Source organism: Lycorma delicatula, chromosome 5, assembly GCF_047948215.1.
Source record: "Lycorma delicatula isolate Av1 chromosome 5, ASM4794821v1, whole genome shotgun sequence".
NCBI lineage: Eukaryota > Metazoa > Arthropoda > Insecta > Hemiptera > Fulgoridae > Lycorma > Lycorma delicatula.
Window position 1 is genome coordinate 139,486,540 of NC_134459.1, and position 25,425 is coordinate 139,511,964.

Below are 25,425 nucleotides of genomic sequence, written 5' to 3' on the forward strand. Positions count from 1 at the left end.
TAGAATAGGAAAACATTTCCTTTTCTCAGTAAAGTATGTAGTATTTTTCAGTCGAATGAACTGTTTTTTTATTCCGCTATTATTTTCTTTTTCATAATTCAGGTGACAGTTTTATTAATTATGTGAAAACGAAGTCTTTACGAAAGCAAATTATAGTCAGTAATTTGCCCTTTTATTATAGAAAGCTGGATTGCGGTCGGTAGATTTAAAAAAAAATGTTTATTTACTGAGTAAAACTGAATAAAAGGCAGATTTGTTTATAAGTCAGCCTCATTTACTCTCGCACATGTTAGACTTTCTTCGAGTCCGTTTTTTTTTTTTTTTTGCTGTAGTGTGTAAGCCGACAACACGCTGTATCCTCTCTTCTCAAATGTCAATACCTTTCTTAAAATGTGTGAATTATAGTATTTATTCAACCGGCAGAATTCATAAACCATCGGTACGCTTAATTAATTATTTATACATCATTATCACAAAGTTTATGATATTCTTTGATTATTTACGAAATGTGATAAAATTTATCAGTTACTTTTTGTCTTGACACACTTATGTATTACTCCTTTTAATTTTAAAAACAACTTTTTTCAAAAATAATAAACTTACGAAGTAAATGTTTAGTTTTTATTTCTTTTAGTTTCAAATAAATTTTATAAAATAATATAAGATTTTAAATTTTATTTGAAAAATTTTATTACAGATTTCAAAAATTCAATCGTATTACTGTGTAATTTTATAAGTACAATATATACATTATGATGAAGAATGCTCCTGATATTGGGGTACTATTGTTATTTCATTTTGAAAAGTTCCTTTATATATTATATAATACTTTCTTCTTTTTTTTTTTTTTACATAAAATAATACAAAATTTTGTTTATCCAAAACAATGTTTTTTTTATTTTATGTTACTCTTCTTATTCACATTTTATTATTTATTTATTTATTATTATTCTATCATCATTCATTATTAGATTCCATTGCTTCTTTTCAAATTGAGAATCGTAAAATTTTTATTATTTAAACGTCGTATTTTTCTTAAAAAATAATAAAATTTGTAATACGTAATACTTTACTTTTTATATTTATGAAATTTAATTTAAATAAAAACTTGTTTCCTATTTTACTAAATAAATTATTTTGATGCATTGATAACATACTGTCTATTATTCACCTGACCTGTTTTTTTTTCTTCTTTTTTTTCACTTAGTTATTTTTTATATTCGTTTAACGATTTATCAGTTATACAGAAATGCTGTAAAATAAATGCGAAAAATTTCTTATTGAATTTTATTTCTCGTATTTATTTATTTATTACGGTAATAACGTAGATAAAGTACGAAGTAGTAAATTAAGTTATTGTATTACTTGACACTTAATGAATTTCCTTTCGTGGGATTTGTACTTAAAAGAAAAAAACGTAGATTCTTTAACGCATTATTTGTTTTCTCTGTTGTTTAAAATATAATTCATTCGCTCGAATTTTAGAACTTAAAAGATGTAGTATCATCTGCTAAAAGAGGCAGAAGAATTAATTAATCCTGTAATTGTAAATAAGTAAATATTATTTCCGCAGGAGAAGATGAGTTACTTATTCCATTTACAATCGCTCGGTATAATATTATTCATTTAAAATACATATCGATGTAAACGTTTGATGTTTCTTTTTTATCATAAATTTTTTCGAAAATACTGTACCGTTCATTATGTTTAAACTCATTATAAAAAATTTAAATATTTTTCTTGTAATCAACAATTTTTATCGTTATTAATGTAAAAAAAGAATATTCAAAAATATAATCTTATATGAATAAATTATTATATTACTATTTACTAAAAAAAAACACAATTTTTATTCGGAAATACGTATAAATCTGTCATTCATTTACATATTGAATGTGTATTTAAATTCAGTTTAGAATATTAAAAGAACCCAAGCAGTAATTATTCTGGTCTCCGCATAAAGCTTACAGAATTTTTTCTAAAGTATGAACGATCGTATCATGAATTGTATTTAAGTTCGGTATCCATGATTTTAATCTTATTACAATTTATAATGTACGAATTTAGGAGGCTGTGATCGTGAAGCATGTCGATATATAGACTATAATTGACCCAGTTTTTTTTTTATAGGCTATTAAGAAATTTCTGACGTATTTTTATTTTGTGGACTAGTAAACCTTGATATTTTTTTTCATGATTTCGCCACATAAACTTGAATTTTATTCGTGGGATATGAAAAAGGAATTTCGTAGCAAATGAAAAATGTCACGCTTGATCGGGATTCGAACCAAGACCTTCGCATGATTTAAATTTTCGATTATTCACTCTTAAAATCTAAAAAAACCAATTTTACATTACGTCTGTATTTTGTATTTTGAAGCGTCTTAATGAATCGGTTAACTTGTTCTTTTACTGTTTCATCTTCTGTAAAAACGAAAGCGTCAATTGTACGACAGAAAGCCGAAATTCTTTTTACATAAATACGATAGTATTTTTGATGTCAGTTCGAAATTTTCACAACAAAGGAAGTACACGTTCTGGAGGCCATGTTTTTCTCATTATCTGTAGTTGTAAAAGTCCGATCGATCCGAGGAAGGCCGGTTAACTCGTACACAATTACGTTCCTCGATCGTTTCATGGAATACCAGTTTCCTTTCTGGATTGTAGGATAGACGCTCTTAATTACGGGTTACGACTTAACCCAAGCTTTATTTTTTAGATGTACCAAAGAGATCCACGCCGAACGATTTTTTATGAGTACATATCATTCGAAATTCAACGCCGGCTTATTCTTTTGCTTATATATTTTCTTAAACCGTGAATTCTTGATTTTTTTAATAATTATTATTTCATTGAAATACTTTATGCTGATAATAGAACTACAAATTCTTCTATTCACTGTTTCCTTTTTAGTCCGCATTTCTGTACCTCTTCTATGTTTTTATATTAAAAAAAAATAATTACTTTTTAATTATAGATTTTAATATATATTTAAAATTATTTATTAATTAGTCATGAAAAAAAAACAATTTAGTAGTAATAAGAATAATAAAATGTGAAATTATCAATAGTAAAATTCAAAATTAAAAAGAGAAAGAATAAATAATTTATAGTAATTTTAAAAAATTATATCATTAATTAATATTTTTAACAATTTTTATACGATAGCAATAAATATACATTTTTTATAATAATTTTTATTAATGGAAAAATGACTATCTTCCATGAATATGAATAACCTAAAAACAAAATAATATCAGTATTAACAATTAATTACCATTAATATATTAATCTAGAAATCTAAAATAATTTTTATTAACAGTAGCTAAGTAAGTAAACAAAACAAACATTTGTTCATTTAAAACACATATTCTGTAAGTAAATTACAAAGAAAATTCGTTATATCTACAGCAGTGTAATAGAGATGTGTTCTATAGCAACGGTAACGTTTATCAAATAAAATCTTTTTTTTTTTCTTTTGAGATCCTCTCTGGTTTGATGCTTTATATATATATATATATATATATATATATATATGTAACCCTACATTAACACATATTATTTACTAACATGCACATTAATAATAACTAGCGAAAAGTCGAAAGAAGGAGTACCAATAAGAATCATTTCGCTGCGAGTTTTATGTGGAGGCAGCGTTACCGTGAACGAAATTTATTTAACCCAACATAATAGCTTTCTAGCTTCCTGTGGTTTGAAATTTATTTTTGATTCTGTTATTTTGTACATAAAATGTAGAGAAAAAAAAGTAAATTCATTCAAATAAATTAAAGGAGGAACGAGTGTTATATGTATATTACATGAAGTTGTTTTTTTTTTTCATATTTGTTCAAAAATTTGATTTAAAGGTTAGTTAAATTTCATTGTGTTATTTACAATTATTATTTTTATTTATCTATTACAGTAAGGTGTTAAGGTTAATATTAAGGTGAAGATTTTTAGCGTAAAAAATGAAACTGTGTTTGCAATTAAAAGGATTTTAGACGGGCTAGACCGTCTAGTTAGACGTTTGCTTTTTAATGCTAAATCTCTTAGCTCTTAAATAGATAAATATTCGTGGGATAGTTTTTTCATTATTTTTCCCGTAAAAAATTACATTAATACCGCATCTTTTATTACACGCGGTAAAAAGCTTATCATTTTGTGGAAAATAACAGAAAAGACCGCTGATAGTCTTATTTTTTATTTTTTACATATTAAAACACCCGTTAATAACTGGAATCAAATTTTAATCATAGATTACAGTTTAAAGCGTCAAGAGACAGGGGTGGTCTATTTTCATGAGGTTGATCTGTTGAAAAAAAGAAGTAGAAGTTAACCCGTCTACTTGTTTTTTTTTCAAGTGATCATATTTAAACGAACATTTTTTAATGTTTTTAAACGATTAACTTATCAGTTTTTTTATATTATCTGTTAAGTTACAAGTAATTTAATATTTGGTCGTTCTTACCATCTAAAATCCTTCTGTAGGCTTCAGTTATGTCTGGAGTTATGTCTCTTAGGATAATATATAGCAAAGCCGGCATATCTGGTTGATATTGGAACATTTCCATAAGCATTACGATCGATTCCAGTCGTACACTTTCTGACGAGGTACTACTACTACTATTATTACTACTGTTCGCTGAAAACAAAACAAAAAATAAATTATAACTTTCAATAACGAATAAAAATATACAGAAGAAAATAGACAATTTTTTTTTACTTCTACAATAATTATTACATCACTTGAATCGAGTTTAAAAAAAGAAATTTTCGTTCAAATAATTTTACGATGAAATAGCGGAAGAACGGATAGATGAGATACGTCTGTGTGAACGGGGAATTTCGAAAGAATCACAGAACATGGATCGCTTACGTACAACGGAAAATTTTAATCGGATTTCAATGAACAAGTTTATTTAATTCAGATAGGAATGGTTTAACGGGATTCGGTTAAATCACTTGAATTTTGCGGATCACTCTGTAAAGTGATGAGTTCAGGAGAATTAATTAAGGGAAATGCTAAAAATTAATAGAATAAAAAATAAACTAATTAAAAAACCGTATATAATTTAATTTTGGGATATGAAAGTGTAACCGATTACGCTTGGGAAAGAAATTAAACGTAAGAAGTTAGTAATCAGTGATGAAGTAAATAGACGCGTTAAGATTGGTCGATATTATTTTGGAAAAATAAAATATTTTAAGAGCGATATCAGAAAGGAGAACAAGGAAAGGCAATTTAACCGACACATTACCTTGTCATCGATATACGGCCGTGAAACCGCTGAATTATACGGTAGATAATAACCGTCGAAAGGAGGTTATTGTTTGCTGTTTACGAATAGCGCATGCTAATCTTATACATGGACACCTAATGAGCAAGACCGATGGACCCATTTGTCTTCGCTGCGACGACTGCCGGCTGACGGTGCACTACATCTTTGTGGAATGTTTATATTACGCGGCGTTGCGTCGTAAATTTAAATTAGGAGTTAACATCCACGGTATTCTAGGAAGAAATACGATTATGCTATCAATGTCTTGTATCTTGGACCGTGCATCTGTATTCGACTATTTATAATTATTATAATATTTTTTTTTATAATATTGTATTATGTTTATTCCGGGCGATGACAACGCGAAAGCGTTTTCCCCCTCCGAAAAAAGATATCGCTGAAGAAATAATCGAGGAAAACAGAAAGAAGGAAGGAAAGAGCCGAATTAAGAATCAAATTTTAACTGAGAAATAAACGATAGAGAAAGGAAATGCATTTCTAGGTTTTAGGAAAAATTCTCATTAACAAATAAAATGAACAAAAAAAACAAATTCCTACTTCAAATCGATCTAAATCGACTTGAGACCACTACTTAGGATGTACTGTATGACACTTTAAACTAACAGTGAAAGTATTAAACAGCTGCCATTTTTGTTAGGGTTATCTTAGCTGGATTTTTTACGTAAAGATTTTTGTTTTTCAGTGCCCTTTAAATAGCGTGTTATAATCCCCCTATCCATTTAAAACTTTTAAGTTTCTCCTTATAGCAGCTTGCGGGTGCTTGATCTTACAAAAAAAAAAAAAAAACAGATCGTTTTGGGGTAAGGGCTTTACTTAATCTCATTTTTATGTTAACTGTTGAAAATTTCTTTCCCTCTCTCTTTGCATGCGTGCGTGTATGTATGTACATTCTTTTTTAAATTTGAAAAATCTAAAACCTGATCACTCATTAGGATAATCTTGATTGATTTTTCAGACGATAGAGGAGTAGAGTTGAAGGAAGCTTTTCAAGTTTTTTTTTAATTTACTCTAATATTAAGTCTAAAGTGTTCCGACAACCTTTTCACCAAATTGTACCTGTATAGAGAAAGTAGCCGTGGGTTTCAGACGGGTCAGTCTACTTTTTGTCTGATTTTTTTACTTCATTGTTTTTTGTGAGGGTTTACATATTATTTTAGTCTTAAACTTTCTAGTCTTTAAACTTCAGTGGTGAAAATCTCTCACCAAAATGTACTTATTTCGAGAGGTAATCATGGATTTAAGGGGAACTACCCACCACCCTTAATTGGGTTTCATTAAACTTTAATCCTCCTGGAGGGAGTATTAAATAAGAAAGATGTCAAAACGTGCGCAAATATGACAGATTAGAAAATTTATCATTTTATGAATGATAAATTTTCTTACAAATAGAATTTATAATTAATAGAATGATAAATTTTCTTACACATAGAATTTTTCCCATTTCATTGTATGTATGTTTTTTTAGGCTTATGGATTCTCAATGCGTAAAAAACGGGAGATTACAAAAAGAAAAAGAAGAAGCAGTTTCCCAATAATCAATTCATGGTCTTCACAATCCAATCCAATCCAATGTGACATTAGTACACTAAGTGTCCATCACATCCTTGTGGATTGTATGTGTTATGCGGCATTGCATCGCAAGCTTAAACTAGGGGCTAATATGCAAACTATTCTAAGAGATAATGAAATGTTATCTTAAGTTTTACGATTTCTTAGGGCCATCCGTTTATGTTCAAATTAGCTCCCCGTAGCAGTTCACCCGTGATATACGGTTACCTGAGTTTCTCGTTAACAGTCAATCTTTTTCTTTTATGTTTATTGGTCAAGTAACCAAGTCAGGTGCAGCCAGTCACACATACAGCAAACGGTGGCAGTGGCTGTGATAGTTGAGCCACAGCGCCGTATAACTTCGCATCCCTTAAAAAAATCGGAATTAAAAGAACCCGAAAATTGCTTTAAATATTTATCTAAAGAGTATTTGCAAGCCCAGATCTATTGAATATCACTGTTTACTATAGCCGGGATTAGAAAATTTATAATCATTGTTTAAACATTTTTTTTACCTCTCTTCATCCCCTTTCAAGGTCGAATTTCAAAAATCTATAAAACGGTTTATTGACATGAAGATTACACTCATCACAAATCAAATTGATTTCTTAATTTGTTACCGAGAAATTTAAAAAAATAACAGGGTTTCAAAAATCAATTTTAACCCTTGAAACTCGGAATAAAATTCAAAAAATCTAGAAATTGATTTTTATATGTTCATAATCAATCAGTTCAAACCCAGCTCACACAGTGACACACACTCACAGTTCATTAAAATTTGTGCTTCAACCGGCAAACTGAAATCACTACAGTATGCATATACATATATATATATTTTAGACATTTTTCAAGATAAAATATATCCCAAAACATCAGTTATGACAAGAAACATAAGTAAAAATTTAGTTGTGAAAGGTCGGGTAGTTTTTTCGTTTATCCAGAAAAAAACCCTCTTCCTCGTTATATAATAGTATATATAGAGTGCTTTATTAATGTAAATTTAATTCTGTTATGTAATATTATTCATTCCATTGTTTCGAATTATTTAGTTCAAACCCTGTTCACAGTTCATTAATTCAATTCAATCAAGTTTTTACTTCAACCGGTAATCCTCCACTACTATATATATCTTTTTTATTTTTTTTTCAAGATGAAATATAACGAAAAACCTTCTCTGTTATGCCAAGAAACATGGGTAAAAATTTAGTAGCGATAAATCGGGTAGTTTTTTCGTTTATTCCGAACAAAAACCCCCTCTTCCTTCTTTGTAATAGTATATGTTTATAAATTATTGTAATGTGTTTCAACTATTCATGCCATTTGCTCTAAGCAGTTGGTAATTTCATTATTTTGAGATATATAATCTGAAATATATTTGTGATTTTATTTCGCTTTTAGCATGCGTTACAGGATTTTTGCTTTGAAAATGTATTTTTGCGTTTCTGGGTTTTTAGTTTTTAATTAATGTTTAATTGTCCATTTTTTAACAGTTATTTTTTACAACAACTATGTTATGACCGGGCGATGATAACACGAAAGTATTTTTCGCCCAGAAAAAACAAAAAAACCGACCGACCCGAAAATTTTTAATTAACAAATGGATAACTAATGAAATTATGAATTTATTAACTGAAGACGAACTTCGGCTACAGTAGAGATTTTCAAGACGTTGCATAACAGTTCAGTTACACAAACATTATTCCTTACGGTAGGAAAGACAACGCTGAATTTCTCTACTAAGGAGTGTTTGATTTTCACTTACAAAGACTTTGAAATCCATTAACTGCTTATCGAATCGTTTTTGTCATTTATTGATTTCAGTTATATTAGTATTTGTTTTAGTAGGAATTAGGATGCCCCGGCTTAACACCATAGGTATTCCAGTGATTAGGCTTTTTTGCGTTCATTGGACAAGTGTCCCCAGTAGGATATAGATGCTACACATACTCATTTCCAAACGAAATACATATAAAAATAATTCACACTCAAAGATCCGAGCCGATGCGGCTCTACAGAATCCTGCTTCTTTACGGCGAAACGGACCGAGGGATGTCTAATAAAAAAAAAGGACGTCGTGAAAAAGCCATCAAAGTATGAGGGATTCAATACAAGATGAAAACCTCTAACCAGAGAGAAGCTTCAAGGCTCCATCTAAGCCACAGATTCACAAACATTTTTGCCCACATTGAGAATCAAAAATTTTCTAGCGCCCCCATAATTTTTAAACTTACCGTCTGTTAAAAATAATAATTGAAAATGTTGTTTTTAAGATGAGCTCTTAAAAACAGCAGTTGCAATTATTGATTTTAAATGTGGCATATTCTATTTCTGAAACTTACATTTAAATGAGAGCAATTAAATATTTGGAAGTATTTTTATTATAATTGCTTTAAAAAAGATTACAATTGTATCTATATAACTTTATAAACAATGGTAATTTTCTAAAAACGCTTTAATTTCCATATTCCATATTTATTTGTAACAATACGTTGCTTAGATCAGAAGATGTGCAGCATTAATGACAAAAGTGACCTTTTCTCTTTAAGGCGGAATATTTTGGTTCAGAAAAATCGTAGACATACAAAAAAAAGACCATTATTAAAATCGTTTAAGCGTTTAAACGATTTTAATGATCTAGGCGATGCACATATCTATACCATTCAATTTTGGGAGATCTAGCATTTTTACCAGGTATGGGAACAACGCATAACCGATTTTCCATTGGATTACCGGGACAATTTTCCATTGTCCCGGTATTTTTTTAGGTTTGTAAGTATATAATAAATGTGTGTATACTTTTCCATATGTACCATACAAGAACAGATTCTGCAGTTAATAAATTTAGAATGCAGTTAACTGTAAAGTTTCGTTTCTCCCATGCGCTTGATCAAACACGAAAAGAAACTTTCAAATTTTTAAAACATCTCTTCATACTGATTTATTTTTTAATTTGTTTTTTTAAATCTGAAGTATACTGTCAAAAAGTAAAGTATTCAAGCTTTAATTTTTTCATCTTTATTCGTCTCTAAACCTTTTGGTTGCAAATTTTAAAATAGTTTGAATACAATAATTTTTTATCATAAAATATAGGTGTCCCTTTAATTTTTTGTACTAGTATAGTAGGTATTTAATTTTAGTTTGAAATATCAGGAAAACATAATTTTTGCCTTTTTATTTTAATCAGCCATCGCCTTCCTAGACCGTCTGAACGCCCCCAATTTTCTGTGAGCCAGAAAATTCTACCGCTCCCCCTGAAGTCCTCTAGCGCCCACAAGGGGGTGTTATCGCCCATTTTGAGAACGAATGATCCAGGCGATGCGCATCTATTCCATTCAATTCTGGGAGATCGAGTATTTTTACTAGGTATGGGAACAACGCATAACCGATCGATCATTTTCCATGTTCGGTTTTTTTTTAGATTTGTATATATACTTTTCTATATGAAGCTAAAGAACCAACAAGAACAGATTCGGACTTTCTCAAGGAACATCCTTGCCAAATATCAGAATTATATGGCGTATACGTAAATAGATATTAGACAGATCCTCACGAGTAAAATTGTTAATGAATGGAAATTTTATTTATTTTATCATCGAAAAAATAAAATGATTAGAATATGGATAAAACAAATTGAATGAAATAATATCCCAGAAAAAAAAAGGCAAAAGCCGATAAAAAAATTGAACCTGAGACCGTAAAATAAAAGATTAAAGTTGTGTTTTCTGCATGTATGTATGCGTCGTAAACGTTAAACCCTCTGCGATCCTTTTTAAGTAGAAATGTTAAATAAAATTTGTTTGTATTTTTTTTTACAACTTTTTTAATATACACTGAAATCTATACAACTCCATTCGGTACAAAGATTATTACACGCTCCTCGAGAACAAAGAAAGCAATTTTCGTATATATACATTTGTTATAATGCTGGCGGTCATAAAAACGCGAATGTAGGCTGAAGCAGCTAAGAAAGTCGAGACAAGCTGATTCACTACCGCTCGGTATGTGTTCATTTGCACAGCTTGTTCAAAATACACTTTCACATAAACACACATATACATATCCATTATTACTGACTCGCTGTATTTCTATTAATTCTATCTCAGGATGTAGTACGCATTAAATGTCCGTATGATTTACCACTACCTCAGACAAGAAATCTTTGGTAGTTTATTTTATAACGAATATATAATAAACTACTACAGTAAAAAAAAACTACTACAGTGAAAACGGCTTCTTTTCTAATCAAGAGATATGTAAAGACATTAAAAATTTACAGTCTTTTAATTTATGTTATTCTGCGACATATTTAATTTTATATTTAAAATTTTAACGTTATCTCACGACTTACTCTGATAGGAGAAAATTTATTATACATTATTTTTATTTTGTTAATATTGTAATGTAAATTAATTTGTTATTGTAACGGTTATTAATGTTTTTTTTTTAAATCTTAAAAGGTAATTAAGAACTCGTATTAATAATTAAATTACAGTAATTTAAATTAGTCGTAAGGTTTTAACTTGAAGTAAACTTTCAAAGTACGAGTGAACTTGATTTCGTTGTATTTAAAAAAAAAAAATAGTAATTTTTATTTGGTTTTTCATAAGTTTTGCCCATGACAAAAAGAGTAGAAATTTATGAAAATAACATTTTAATTTATCACTGATTGTAAAAAAAAAAACGTTTTACAATAATTCAATAATAACAATAAAAAAATGAAAAAATCAGAGGTTATTAGTGAAATAAAATTTTATGTTCTTTTAAAAATGTGTGTACTTAATTTAATAGGCATTATTAAATGTGTGCATATGTAATGATAATTCACCAGATATGGTGAATTATCTGATAATTTAATATTAATTGAAAATTGTAATTTAGAATCCTATTATTTTTGGATTTTCTAGTTTAATTTTATCTATATTAAAGTAAATTACAGAGTAACTGAAAAATAGACCCTCACAAGAACATATACAGTGAGGCATACATGACCGATCTTTAATAAATTGAAAATAATTCTTATCTTTTAGTTCATTATTCCTCTGATATTATCGGACAATATTCTCAGTAGGTCGGATTTGATTATTATTTCATTTGTTTTTTGTTGCCAATCATTTATTCACTATTTGGTCTGATATAATTCTTCTAATCTTAATTTGCGTACACGTTCTCTAGTTTTCAAAATTTTTCTCTCTTTATATTCATCATCCTTTCTTAATTTTTTCATTCTTTTCTTGGTCTTAACGTTTTCTTCCTTTTTATATTTATCATCTTTTCTTAATGTTTTTATTCTTTCTTTGTTTGCAACATTTTCTTCCTGTTTATTTTTTCTTTGGTTTTAACATTTTCTTCCTGTTTACATTTATCATTTCTTAATGTTTTTATTCTTTCTTTCGTTTTAATATTTTTTTCCTCTTTATATTTATCGCTTAATTTTTTTATTCTTCCCTTGTTCTTAACATTTTCTTCCTTTTCACATTCATCTTTTTGTCGTTTTTTTGAGATATATTTCTTCATGTTATATTTTTTCCTTTATTATTGTTTCTTTCTCAGTTTTGATTATTCACCAAATAATCCATTAATAAAAACTGAATATTTTACACCGTAAAGTGAAAATTAACATTTGTAACCAGTATACAGGAGTTCACTAAACGGAATAGTTTATTTATTATTAATTTTTATTTATACGTAATAACAGAAATCTAAAACTTTTGTTAATCTGAGCAACTCACGAAGATACGAATAATACTGATCTAGTAATACGAGTAATAAAGGGACGTTTTCTCTATCTTAATATTTCATGTAAGATTGTTATTATATTTGATGTTAATAAAAACTAATATTTCAGCAATTGTGTTAGTGCCACATTATTAAACAATTGGAGGATCGTATCTCACTTTCAAATGAAATAAGTTTAAATGAAGTGCAACAAAAATTGTGTATATATAATTTAATAGACCTACTTGGAAGTCATGTAGTGTCCACATCAGATTTATTTATTACTTAGTATAGCGACAAATAAGATTTTGATAAACATGTTAAAACATCAAATTTTTATCCCTGCCGGTCATTTTTTTTATAACTGTTTTAATTTTACTGAAAATCGCATCAAATCTTTTTTTTTATTTTCACGACAAAAAAAGGAAAACGAAAATGACAGCGCAAGTGTTGTTTTATATATTCTATATAGAAAATATTGAATATTTTAATGGTGTATTTAAAGTTTTCTATGATTTTTTTTTTTGACAGAGCAAATCACTCGCCAAAGTATATGCCGCTCAGTCAATATTCTATAGCACCAAATATGAAGAAATATTATATATATATATATATATATATTTATGTAGAGTATAGAAATTCTACTGAAATTTATTAAACTTAACCTAAACGCGATTCGAACCGATCAGTATTTCTTAAAAAAAGATATTCAATATACTTGTTCAAATACTTGTAAATTTTAATGTAACATCCGCAAATCTATATAAAAAAATAGATAATGTTATGCGTTAATTTGCTTCATAATTTGTTTGAAACCCGTTAGATATTAAGATATTTTTATATACTTTTGCACAAGAAAAATAGCTTTAGAATATAGAGTGGATATTATTACAAGAAATATCGAATAACATTTTTTAAAAGTAAATCGATTTATTAAGTTTTTATTATCATAATTATGAAAATTATTTTTTTTTAAATAATAACACAGTCCAGTATCAGGGTCATCTGTATTTTATGTAGTTTGATTATATGAAATGAACGTTAAAGACAAGAACTAGTTTGTTAAGATAGGTTGGCGGGCGAGAGTTAGACCGACCGTTCAGCAAATGCAACCTCCAACGAATTTACGGCTTTACTGAACATAAAGTGTCTGCAACCCTGATAAGTCGTTCCCCAATAAAAAGGATTGCATCTTTACAGTCAGAAAATTTATTGTTGTCTGGACTCTGGCCACAAAAGATACCTAAGTTATATAAAATGCTGTAAAATTTTTAACTTCATAACAAGAAAACAAGTTTTCTTTACTATTCAATAAAACATGCAGGTTATACCCGTAAAAAAATAAATAGAATTTTAACATTCATTTCTACAAGTAAATATGTATGTCTTTTATTTAGCGCTAACAAGCAATGTGATCAATATGTACTCATTTTACGTGGAAACTACAAAAAAATAAGAATGTCCAAGCTTTTATTATTTTTTTTTATTCTGGTATTTCTCCTCGCCCCTGAATATTTTTTCAAACGACTCTATTATTGTGTAATGTTTGTGTAAATATTTCAATATATCTTCTATACTTAAGATATTTAATATTTCCCAAATTTAAAAACTTAGCTTCGATTTAAAACACTTCTATTTACCTTGCAGTAATATGTAAGCTAAATCAGAGTTTTACTGCATAACCTCTGGGCGATTAATTTTGTTCATGTTTCCCCCACGTGTAAACATTATAATAGAATATGAATCTTTATAAAAAATTAGGATTTTAATTTTTAAATAAAAATTGTACGTCTATACAGTTCATGTTACATTCTTTACCTAGTCTTTGAAAATCATTAATTCGATCCGTGTAACGATAAAAAATCAAAGTGTCTAACTTGTTTCCCCGATCGCTTTTTTTCAAACAAAGCGCTTTCACGTCATTAATAAAATGTATCTTCAATAGATGGACAAAAACTTTTTTGAACAATTTTTCTTTTAAAATCTGGCTGTGCGAAAAGCGAAAGATTTCTAAAAAATATGCCTTTATATTATCGCCTAAAAACGTATCTTTTTCAGGAACATCTAATTTGACTGTTTTTTTACAAAAGATTTTCCGATTATCGGTTATATTTCAGATAACAGTTATTTCATTTGGGAATATCTACTTTTTAAAAATAAAAATTGCTACATGTTTTTGATAAGCCGAATAAGAAATCGTACAGTTAGGAAGGATTACAGTTAAGAAGAAAGTATTAGGAGACGATACGAGTGATATTTGGAAAGAAAATTCTTATAAAATAACTGGTAGTGTAAGGGAAAATGTTCTATAACGTTAACAATATACTATAGAGGTCGTGTTGCGGCCTGTTACGAGACGGCATCAGCTAATAATTTTCTTGCGTCAGTTGTAAAAACTGACGCAAGAAAAAAAAGGCAAAAAAAAAATTATAAAACTGACTAGTGCTCCGGCGTCAGGGCTAAAAATTTAATTTCATTTTTGTTTTTAAAATTCAATCCGTCCTAAAGTAAAAATGCTTGTTTAAAATATTATAAAAATTTTCTTATTTAGCTTACCAAAACGAACTTACAAGGTTTTTTAATTAAAAATTAATTGAAAAAACAATTATTTAATTATAAAATCAGTTAAGTGGAATATTTCAGGTTCAAAACGGTTTTACAGTCGAGTAAGTTAATGAGTGAAAAGAAAATAAATTGATACTTTTCTTTAGTTCTTAGAAGGCAAACCGTTTAGGTTAAAAAAAAGAGGAAAATCGGCAAAAGATTTCAAAACTTGTCCCGTACGATCAATAAACATTTTAAACGGGAGTAGTAAACTAAAATTTAGTTTTTAAGTAACATTTATTTAATTTAAATAGAAACTGTAAATATAATTATTATTATTATTAGACTACTACGAATGCAAATGTCAAACAGTAATTAGTGCCATTAAGTTAACAATTTTATTAAATAAGATAAATGAAAAAAATTGAGAATGTTATTATTAATAATATTGAAAATTCTCATTTTCCTGCGCCGAAAATATTGTCGGAGCAACCTTTCCCAGAATTGGGGAAGGTGATTAGATTTTAATGTAAAATTGCGTCCCTCCAGGCTTTTTGGCTCTGAGTAGGACTAGAAGTCTTTTTCAAACCTCAACTGAACTAAACATTAGAAACATCTAAGGCTCACAACCGTAGTTTTAATCTTGAAATACTGTCTTTCCCAAAAATAATTTCAGACAACAAACACGCACGTTGGAAACTCTCGGAAAAGATATTACTCTAGATGATAATGGGAAACGAAATTCCACTAAGGCAACAAGCAAAAAACAATTGGCATCAGATTCTGGGGAGCCCAAACCAACATTCACGAAGAAATCGGAGCTTTCTCTTGGAAACCTATTGACAAAATTAAGACCAAAAAAAAATACCTCTTTCGAATATTAAACATCCTGTTTAAAATTTCCCGGTTAAAAACCGGAAAGCTTAAAGATAAAGAACAAATAAAACTTTTAGACAAACAATTCTCAGTACTTTTACTTCAAGAAACAAGATTCAGACGAAAACATAATATAATCACAACAATCAAGATAAGATTCATCCCATAAAACAAAGTTAACAAAAAGTCAATTAACAGAACGAGATTTGGCATTGATAATTTAAGAAATAACGTTGAAAGTAATTCCCAATTCAAAGAAAACTAAGAAACAGTAAAACCAAGAACGTGAACTGAAACGTAAACTAATCAAAACTGCCAAATATGTCATCTATCCTTTGAAATAAATAAAAAATACAATTAAACGTACGAAGAAGCTACAAATAAAAGCTAAAAAACTTTTAAAAAAATTGATTTAAAATTTTATTTGAAAAAATTTTGTTATTTTAAATACAGCTTCCAGCAGCTTCCTTTTTTACTTAAAATTTTATTTATTGTAGTAATTATTTACGTAATAAGTCGGTCCGATTTGGTGCATTGCTATTCAACAAGGCTAAAAATAAAAAAAAATTAAAAATGGGTATGGTGGTCCTCGTCCGATTGTGTTGAAATAAAGCCAAAGCTGATGTGTGTATGTACATGTATATCATAAGATGTGTATGATATATAAATTCAATTGTTTGGTCAACGGGTTTTCGATGTACGAGGCAAAAACAATTGAATGTCCCCTTATCCCTAATCCAATTGACTTAATACTTTCTAATTCTAAACAACTTAATAAGTATTTTAATCGTACTAGATAATGTTCTTGTGTAGTGGTCAATTTTCTAAGACCACTATACAAGTCAAAAATGTTGAATGTTAAAACTACCCCTCCTTCATTTTTAATTTTATCCAAAAATTAATGTCATCAATACAACATATTTATCGAGTCATTTTTGAAGAATTTATCTTATGCCAATCCGGAGATATTAATCAAAATTCAGGTCGACATGTATGTACTAATATCTACCGGAGATTTCTACTTTTTTGTGCTTTTTGGATTAAGGAAGAGGTCTTGAAACGGTGACGTTTGCAAAGACCCAAAATTTTGGGTGATGCCAAAATTACTTTCCCTTTACGGCTATGCTACTGCAGCAGCAATAAAGCTATAGCCGTAAAGTAAGAAATTACGAAACAAAATATGATTTTAAAAACAGTTGTTATTTTATAGTTGCTTTGAAACGAAATTTTACGTTTCAACTTCATTCACAGACATATAGACATACGTACACATACACTAGTTCGGGGAGAAGTTCAAAGTTTCCTTATTCTTTTCAATTAGTGCATTCATGTTTACTCGCTGATATGAAATGGTCTGAACGTGTGCATTTGTTACTAAATCCCAGCATGTCTCTCGGTACCAACAACCTTCCCTATATTCCGTGTACGACTGGAGACTATATAAACGTTAAGGAAATACAATTTACTGCATCCACAAGCTGTTATTAGAACATAAACTTCCTACACTTTTAGTTTGTGGGCAATAGAATAGCATTCTTTTGAACATGTATATTTCTAAACAGAAGTAATAACAATCGGTTCAAACATTTTTATTTTAAATTTGAAAATTTATCTTCAAGATTTATGACACAATCTCCGATTTTTTTATTAGTATGTATTATTTGCATTGTAATATCAACGAAGATAATTTATTCAGTGATTTAAAACAATATTAAAAATGTTTGATGTTTGATCGAGTTTGAGCTGTAAGAATATTATATTTTTTTCGTTTTTACCCGTAAAACAAATCTTACCAAAGAGTTGAAGCATATTAAACGTTATCAAAAAATATTTGCAGTTGAACCGATTGAATATTAAATTCTCTGAAGAGTAAATTTCCGAGATAATTATATTCAGACTCGTATTTACAAAATACGAATTGTAAATACACATAGCAAAAATAATTAACGCTTTACTTGGTGAAATATAACTACCAACCATAGAATAATTCGTATTGTCGAAGACCTCCTTTGGCGGAGTTGGTAGCGGTTCCGTTTTTCAACCGATATTGGTATGTTGAAATAACAATCGTGTAAACAATTTTTCATATGCTAAAAAACTGTATATAATACTGATACGCAAAAAATTGTAAACTTATAAAATTGATAAACGAATTTTACATGTAAAATAAATTCTTTCGTTTCAAGCGCATACTTTGAAAATTCTAACTTGTATTACATTATAATCATATAATGAATATAATGGTGAGAAATTCACCCGTTTTACTCTGAGAATGAAGCTCACAGTAGTGGTCTTCTATAGAACTTTAATCTGTTACTTTCATCTTCTTACTTTACTCTCTACTATTAATTATATTTTATTATTACAAAATATTTATTTAGCTATACATAAACACCGATTATATTTTTTTATTTTTTACGTAGTTATATTATCGTAATTCTAAAGTGTTTTTAGACAAATAGGTTTGGGCCAGATCCTATTATTCTTTTTTATCGGATACTACAATAGATATCCACCAGCTTAAACTGCCGGAGCAAACCGACCGAGCGGGAGCCTACGCTAAGATTTTAGCTGCGCATAAAAAAACCATGGAAGGAATGCAGTAGAACTTTTATTCATTTCCCTGTAGTTATATATTTAACCCTCTACTATTAGAGAAAAATTAAGGACATAAATTGTGCGTAGAAACAAGTTCCGGGGAGTACTTGTTCATACCCCGGAATCTGATTTATAGGTCTGAACATAACAGAGTATGAATGTTCTAAATGTCGCTATGCTCGGCGCAGAATCCTTATTATTTGGACTGGACTGGCTAAATCATCTTCCTCGTGGTTACTACCGTTCTAGGAAAGGATTTACCGGTCGATGCGATCGTAAAGATGCGGGCTGCTATGTGAAACTGGCTAAGAGGACATGAGATGTATTCGGTGAACAACTTCGTGTCGGTGTAATACACCCCGGGGAGGTGTTGCTAATGTCGGTACCGTTCCAGATGTCGTTGAGCCACCCTATTCTGCTGTAAAAAAACAAGGCTTATAGAGACCACATCCAAAGTGAGACGTCTATGTTTGAAAACATGGCAGAATAATTGCAATATTTCCGTCTGCGTATACGATCCACTCCGGAATCAGAGGGACGGTCGGTATGCCTTTAAAGTTTATCATAGAATGATGTTTGAATCTGTCCGATTAGGAAAGTTTTTCCATATTTATAAAGGTTTGGATTAGTGGCCGATGAATTTGTGCCTGTAAAGGGACGATCTGATTGAATAAACATCTGTTTGATCGTCCTGTTCTACGGGAGAACTAGAAACCATACCGCCCCAAAACTTTATGGCTTTGCGGAGGAACCAGTCACTTAATTACAACTAAACTTTCTGATACGAGCCGCACCCCTGAACTGTGGGAGTTCCTCGAAATTGATTGTCAATAAGTAGGGAAATCTGGTTCTTCTGTGGACTTGGATCCAACTAAATTAGCTGCAGACGATCGTAACGGGTACAGAGAAGCAAACCCTCTAAAGGGAAGGCTCGGTATTCGCAAACCGAGTACCACTTACGAGGAGAGTTTATCCTAGTTATTTTAATTTTGATGTATTTAAATTTTTTAACCATTCGGCGAAAATTAATTGTAAATTGACGTAAGGGTGGCACACTCACTAGACGGCCAATACTCCGTATCTACCATCCACCCTCTTTATACTTTAACATAAGATTTAAATTTAATTTTTATAACACGGTCATTTATTAATACGATTCGTTTTTGTTCCTACGAAAAGACTCCAAAGCTTATATTACCCATAGTGATCTATGTAGTATCCTATAGTGACTCAAAGGGTAAATGACAAAAATGCCGGTTAATTAACCAAATTAATCGAATATCCGAAATCGTTTGGCGTGTATCCGACCTATGTGTAAAAATAAACGAAAGTCATACTCTCCGTTGGAGCGGTGGACTTCTTAATTTCAAGTATGAAATTTGAATTTTAAGTGAAATTATTTTACTGGTATTTCTGCGTAATTACAGTAATTAGAGTGGTAAATTCAACTACCACTACTTTTCTTGTTATCGGTTTGTATATGTCAATAGTCGTGAAGAATTGATTAATTGTATAATATAATACTGTTTGAAGAAAATGCCTGACATTGTGATAATTAATAAATAACGTCGGCCGGTCGCGTATAAATAATAATAGTAACAATAATAATTATTACATAGTCTAACTTAATAATAGTGTTTACGATATATTTATTATAATAGGCCTTATTAGTTACTACCGGTTTATGATAATAATTAGTATTTTATAACCAGATTATTTTATATAGAAAAGCTATAAAAGTACATAATTGAATTTCATTTTGCGCATCAATATTAATTTTATCACAATAAATTAAAAGATTCATTAATTATATATTTTTATTAGTTTTACACGAATTATATTAGTAACATTTAATTTTATTAACTTAATACGCATTTCAATTATTAATTAATTGATTTTTTCCCCTTTAACACTGTTCTTTATAAATAAATATATAAAATAATTTCCTAAGAACCATGATAATTCTATCTACTGTAATAAAAATTTAATTGCAATAATCATCTGAAAAAACAAAAAAATGTCGATCAATATTTACACATTTCCATTCCTTATTTACCGTTAAAAAATATCTGCTTTTGAAAAAACTTTTAAAAAAGTCTCAATTTTTGTTATATATGTTCATACCCTAGTCTTCACTAGAAGACCACTTGGACGCGGGTCGATGATCTTTTTGTAGAGGAAATTCCCCCGGCTGTTCCCGTTTTATGTTTAATGGAAAGTTATGTTGTTTACTTGAAGATATACGAGTATTTCATTTATTTTTGTTGTACCTTCGTCGTTTAAATGTTTAATTATGACCTAAGGGAGGTGAGGAATACGCGCTTTGCTTATTTTTTCTGATAACACTTCTGAAATGTTTTCGTAAGATAAAATAGGAAAATTAAATGACAGATTAAGTTTTATTACGAATAAATATATAATATACATAAATTGTTTTATGTATAAATATTCAAATATTTCTATATAAGGAACATTTATGGCATTAAATTTTAATATTAATCAGTCAAGAATACAATTACGGTGGGAATATAATTAGCTCAGTTATTTTAGAGTGTTTGTTATGCATTTCCAAAAATTAAAGAATATTGGAAAATGTATCAGTCTAAATAAGTTCTTTTTCATGTTAAAATGTAACCCTAGTCCAACAAGGGGTATGGCCGTACCCAAAATAATAATTTTTTTTTTAATACAGATTTTTAGAAGAAAAGTACGGTATTGCTTTCACGGTAAAACGGAGGGGGGTGAAACTGAATTTTCTTTACGTTTTGAGGTATGATGAGTACGAAAATACCATTTACTAAAAATGTAATTTCCAAATATATATATATATATTTATACGTGGGTTGTCTGAAAGATTTTGAGCCTAAAAGATATATTTTTCTGCCAAATATAGTTTTATTTTTTAGCAGTCTCCTTTCAAGTCGATACACTTTATCCAGCGATGCTCTAACCTCTTTTACCCTTCCAAATAGTAGATGACGTCTTTCTCCGCAAAATAGGCGTTTACGTACGCGATAACATCCTCGTCCGATCTCTTTCCTCCAAGCGAAACAAGAAGAAGTTGCTTGGGGCCAGATCTGCTGAATACGATGAGAGGTAAACTAAGTCAAAGTGCAATTTGTGAATTTTAACCGTGGCGACGGTCGAAAGGTGAGCAGGTGTATTGTTCTGATGGAAAAGCACTTTTTTCTTCTTCAGTTGTGGTCTTTTTTTTTTGCAATTTCTGTTTTCAGCTTCTCAAGTAATGATGCGTAATACTGTCCCGTTATTGTTTTACCTTTTTGAAGATAATCGATAAAAAAAAATTCCATCCCAAAAAACAGTCGCCATCACCTTCCCGGCCGATAGAACCGTCTTCGCCTTTTTCGGGGTAAGTTCACTCTTTGCAGTCTACTTTTTTGACTGTTGTTTCGTCCCACGAGTGTAGCGGTGGATCCACGTTTCACCTACATTTTTGAATCGACGCAAAAAATCTGACTTGTTTTGCTTAAACTGCTCCAGCAGGGCGTTGTAAATGTTCATTCGAATGCGTTTTTTGTCCAAAGTGAGCAAACGCGGTACCCAACGCCCGGATAGCTTACGCATACCCAATTCTTCCGTTAATATATGAAAAACACGTTCTTTCGATATTCCCATAGCCTCTGCTATCTTTTAATTCGTCAGTCGTCCAATACCATTAGGTGAACTTTATCGACGATATCGGTGGTGGCTGCAGTGTTTGGTTGTCCCTGACGCTTATCAACAACCAAGCTGATACGCCTATCTTTTCAGGGTGGAAAATGATGGGACAGAGTCCACGTAAACAGCGTCCAACTCGGTTTTAATTTGCGTAGGCGTATTGCCTTTCACATGCAAGTATTTAATCGCGGCACGATATTCCATTTTTTCCATTTTCACAAAAACATTCACAACGACTTACTCAAACGATTATCAAAAAACTCAGCGTCCAAAATGGCTGAAAATTTAGCGAGTACCTTTCAACGCAATCGCGCATACATTCCTTAAGTTTTGTTGACGAGTGCTGCCATCTTCATGTTAAACCGCTCATAGTTTTTCAGACAACCTGTGTATATGGAAAAAAAACTAAAAATTCTAAAACTATTATATCAATTTTATTGAAATTTAGACATGCTTTAGTATCTGAAGTTGTGCTGTTGAAAATTTGATGAACAACAATGGTCGGCAATGAACAACATAACCTTAATTTGAGAAATTTTTTCGGTCGCATGGTGGGATTGGAGAGTGAAAATGAATTCTCTCTTTACATTTTGAGGTATGAGGATTACCCAAAATACCATTAATGTATAAAAGTTTGTGGCTTAAAAATCCCCAAAAACTACAAACATAAATTTCATTCAAATTTAGCTAAGTTTTAGTAGTGTGTCTGAAGTTTTACATATAAAGATTTGATGAAGATTGGTTGAGTAGTTCTTGAGTTACGTTCAATTTAAGGTCGACAACAGACAACATAACTTCATTTTGATATTATGTTGTCTTCGTATTGGTGTATTTTCAAACGCGCTTATGCAGCGAGTCAAAGTGATGAGCGAGTTTAAACTTGTTTCTGTGCAGGGTCTACTCGTCGTTTTTAATTATTTCATCAAATTACGGTTAAAACAATCTAATTTTTCTGTAAACACAAAATACATTTTAATATTAAATAAAAAAGAAAATTTACCTGTTTCAATTTTCTCATTTAATTTATGTTTTGTATATTTCTTGCGGAATAAAATTAAACAAAAAAAAAAATTATACAAACTAAAATAACGAAAAAGTTATTTCATTTTTATTTTAATAAAGTTATTTTTATTCTTCTGGCGCAGAACTGCGCATGAATTTGTTTTACATTTGTTTAATGATTTTGAACTGGCTTAACTATTAAACACTAAATGAAGCCGTAGTTTTTCTACGCGTAAAATCTTAATAATATCAAGTTTAAGACCCCTACAGACAAGTGACAAGGAGGACAAACTTCACATTTTAATACTTTTCTTCTTACACTGTTAAAACAGGTTTTTATTCAAGAGGTAAATTTAATTAAAATGTTTCCTTATAAGGGAATCATAAACGGGTTAAGGATTTGGAGCTGTCTATCACGTAAAAGTGTAAAACAATTCCCAGATTTTTAAAAATGTGTTGAGAAGGAAAGTATGATATTGCTTTCGGTTGCAGGATCGCATGTTGGTGCGGGGTGGAGGGTGAAATTGAATTTTCTTTACGTTTTGATGTATGATGAGTACTAAAATACCATTCACTTAAAATGTAATTTCCTTTATTAATATTAATATTACACTAAAATTAAAAATACGTTTAATATTATTATTTATTTAATAAATAAATATTTCATTTTTATTATTATTAATTTTAATATATGCACTTAAATTAATATTACCGAGTCCCTAAGTTTCCATACATAGGAAAAATAAACATTTTTTTAGGCCTTGGTGTACAAGGAAAAGATACAAAACATAGATCATCTCAAGGACCGCATCACCAACGCCATAACACGCATACTCCAGCTGTACTGAGCACAGATTTTCTTTATACACCACGCGGCCTTCATAAAAAAAAATATATATATATATATATTAATCCTATGTATGAAACTTATGGAACACATTGTACTTCTTGGAATTCAAAGCGTTTATGAAGCGGAACTAAACAGAATATTTACAGATATTTTACTTGAAATAAAAATTGTTTGCTTTCAATAATGTGAATTAAGAATAAATTAATATTACTTATAAGGATGTTTTTGGGCTTATCGAACAGGAGTTACAAAAGCCAATTTTTATTTACTTATTTATGTTTTTAAATGTGTATTACTGTTTACTACGTAGTAAAATATCGCCAGAACCTTAAAAACACTTGTACAAATAAATTTTTAAAATTACCTAAAATCAATTTCCAATATCGTTCATCCATTTTGTATTTTATAATTGCGTGGTCGATTCTAAGTAATAATAATAATATTTATTTATTTCTAAAAAACCCTACGACGTAATTGAAATAAAAATCAGTCAAGGTCGAAGCTGGGTAAATTTTGTATACAACCCTTTGCCTCCTTTTTTGAAGTTCATCCATACTTAAATAAAAATAAAATTAACTTTAATAAACCTTATTTAAAAATACTAAATCGTCTAACAAAAAACGTTTTAAGAATTAACAAACAGTTATTCTTTACGTTCCGACGTCTGAATTCGAAGCCAAATTAATAGTCAATAATTCGGTTGTAGACGCTTCTAATTCAGGCCCGATTTTTACAAGCCGAAAATTAAAAAATAAAATGTTATTTTTTTAATTTTTAATATTACTTATTTGTTACACAAAACTAATAATCCTTTACTTAGACTTAGACGTTAATTTTCAATGGATGATCAAGTAAACTTCGCAATTACAGAATCAATTTATACCGTTTCGCTGTAAAATACATTAAAACCTATGCTTTTTATCAACATTATTCGCATTAAATGCTTATTATACTTATGTATAATCACACCTTTTGAGCTTCGTCAAAATGCCCTGCAATTTTCAAGGTATAAAAAGAGTTATCAGTTAGTTGTTCGATGCCCATAAAATAATCATATATTAAATTAAAAATTTTAACTTATGAATTTTATATTAAAAAAAAGTTATTTATTTCAAAAATCAAAAATAGCTCCCCTGGTAAATCAGATTACAAAACAGTTTACATAAAAATATATGAAGGGATTTATTATGATTCCGATGTCTTTCTTAATATATAACACAGAATGTTTTTTATTTTTTATTTTTTTATTGATATCACCATTTAAGTTTGAAGTTTGTGCGTGGGATACAGAAATGGAGTTTTGGATTCGTACTC

General features: G+C 29.5%; 1 protein-coding gene across 1 annotated transcript in view; it reads right to left on the bottom strand.

Moving 5' to 3' along the window:
* The window catches only part of LOC142325419 (uncharacterized), a 185,749-nt gene that overhangs the window by 98,061 nt on the left and 62,263 nt on the right, over nt 1-25,425 (bottom strand). The window contains exon 2 of the mRNA XM_075367166.1: nt 4,469-4,642. Coding sequence (XP_075223281.1) covers nt 4,469-4,642 — 174 coding nt within the window. The remainder of the gene's footprint in view (nt 1-4,468; nt 4,643-25,425) is intronic.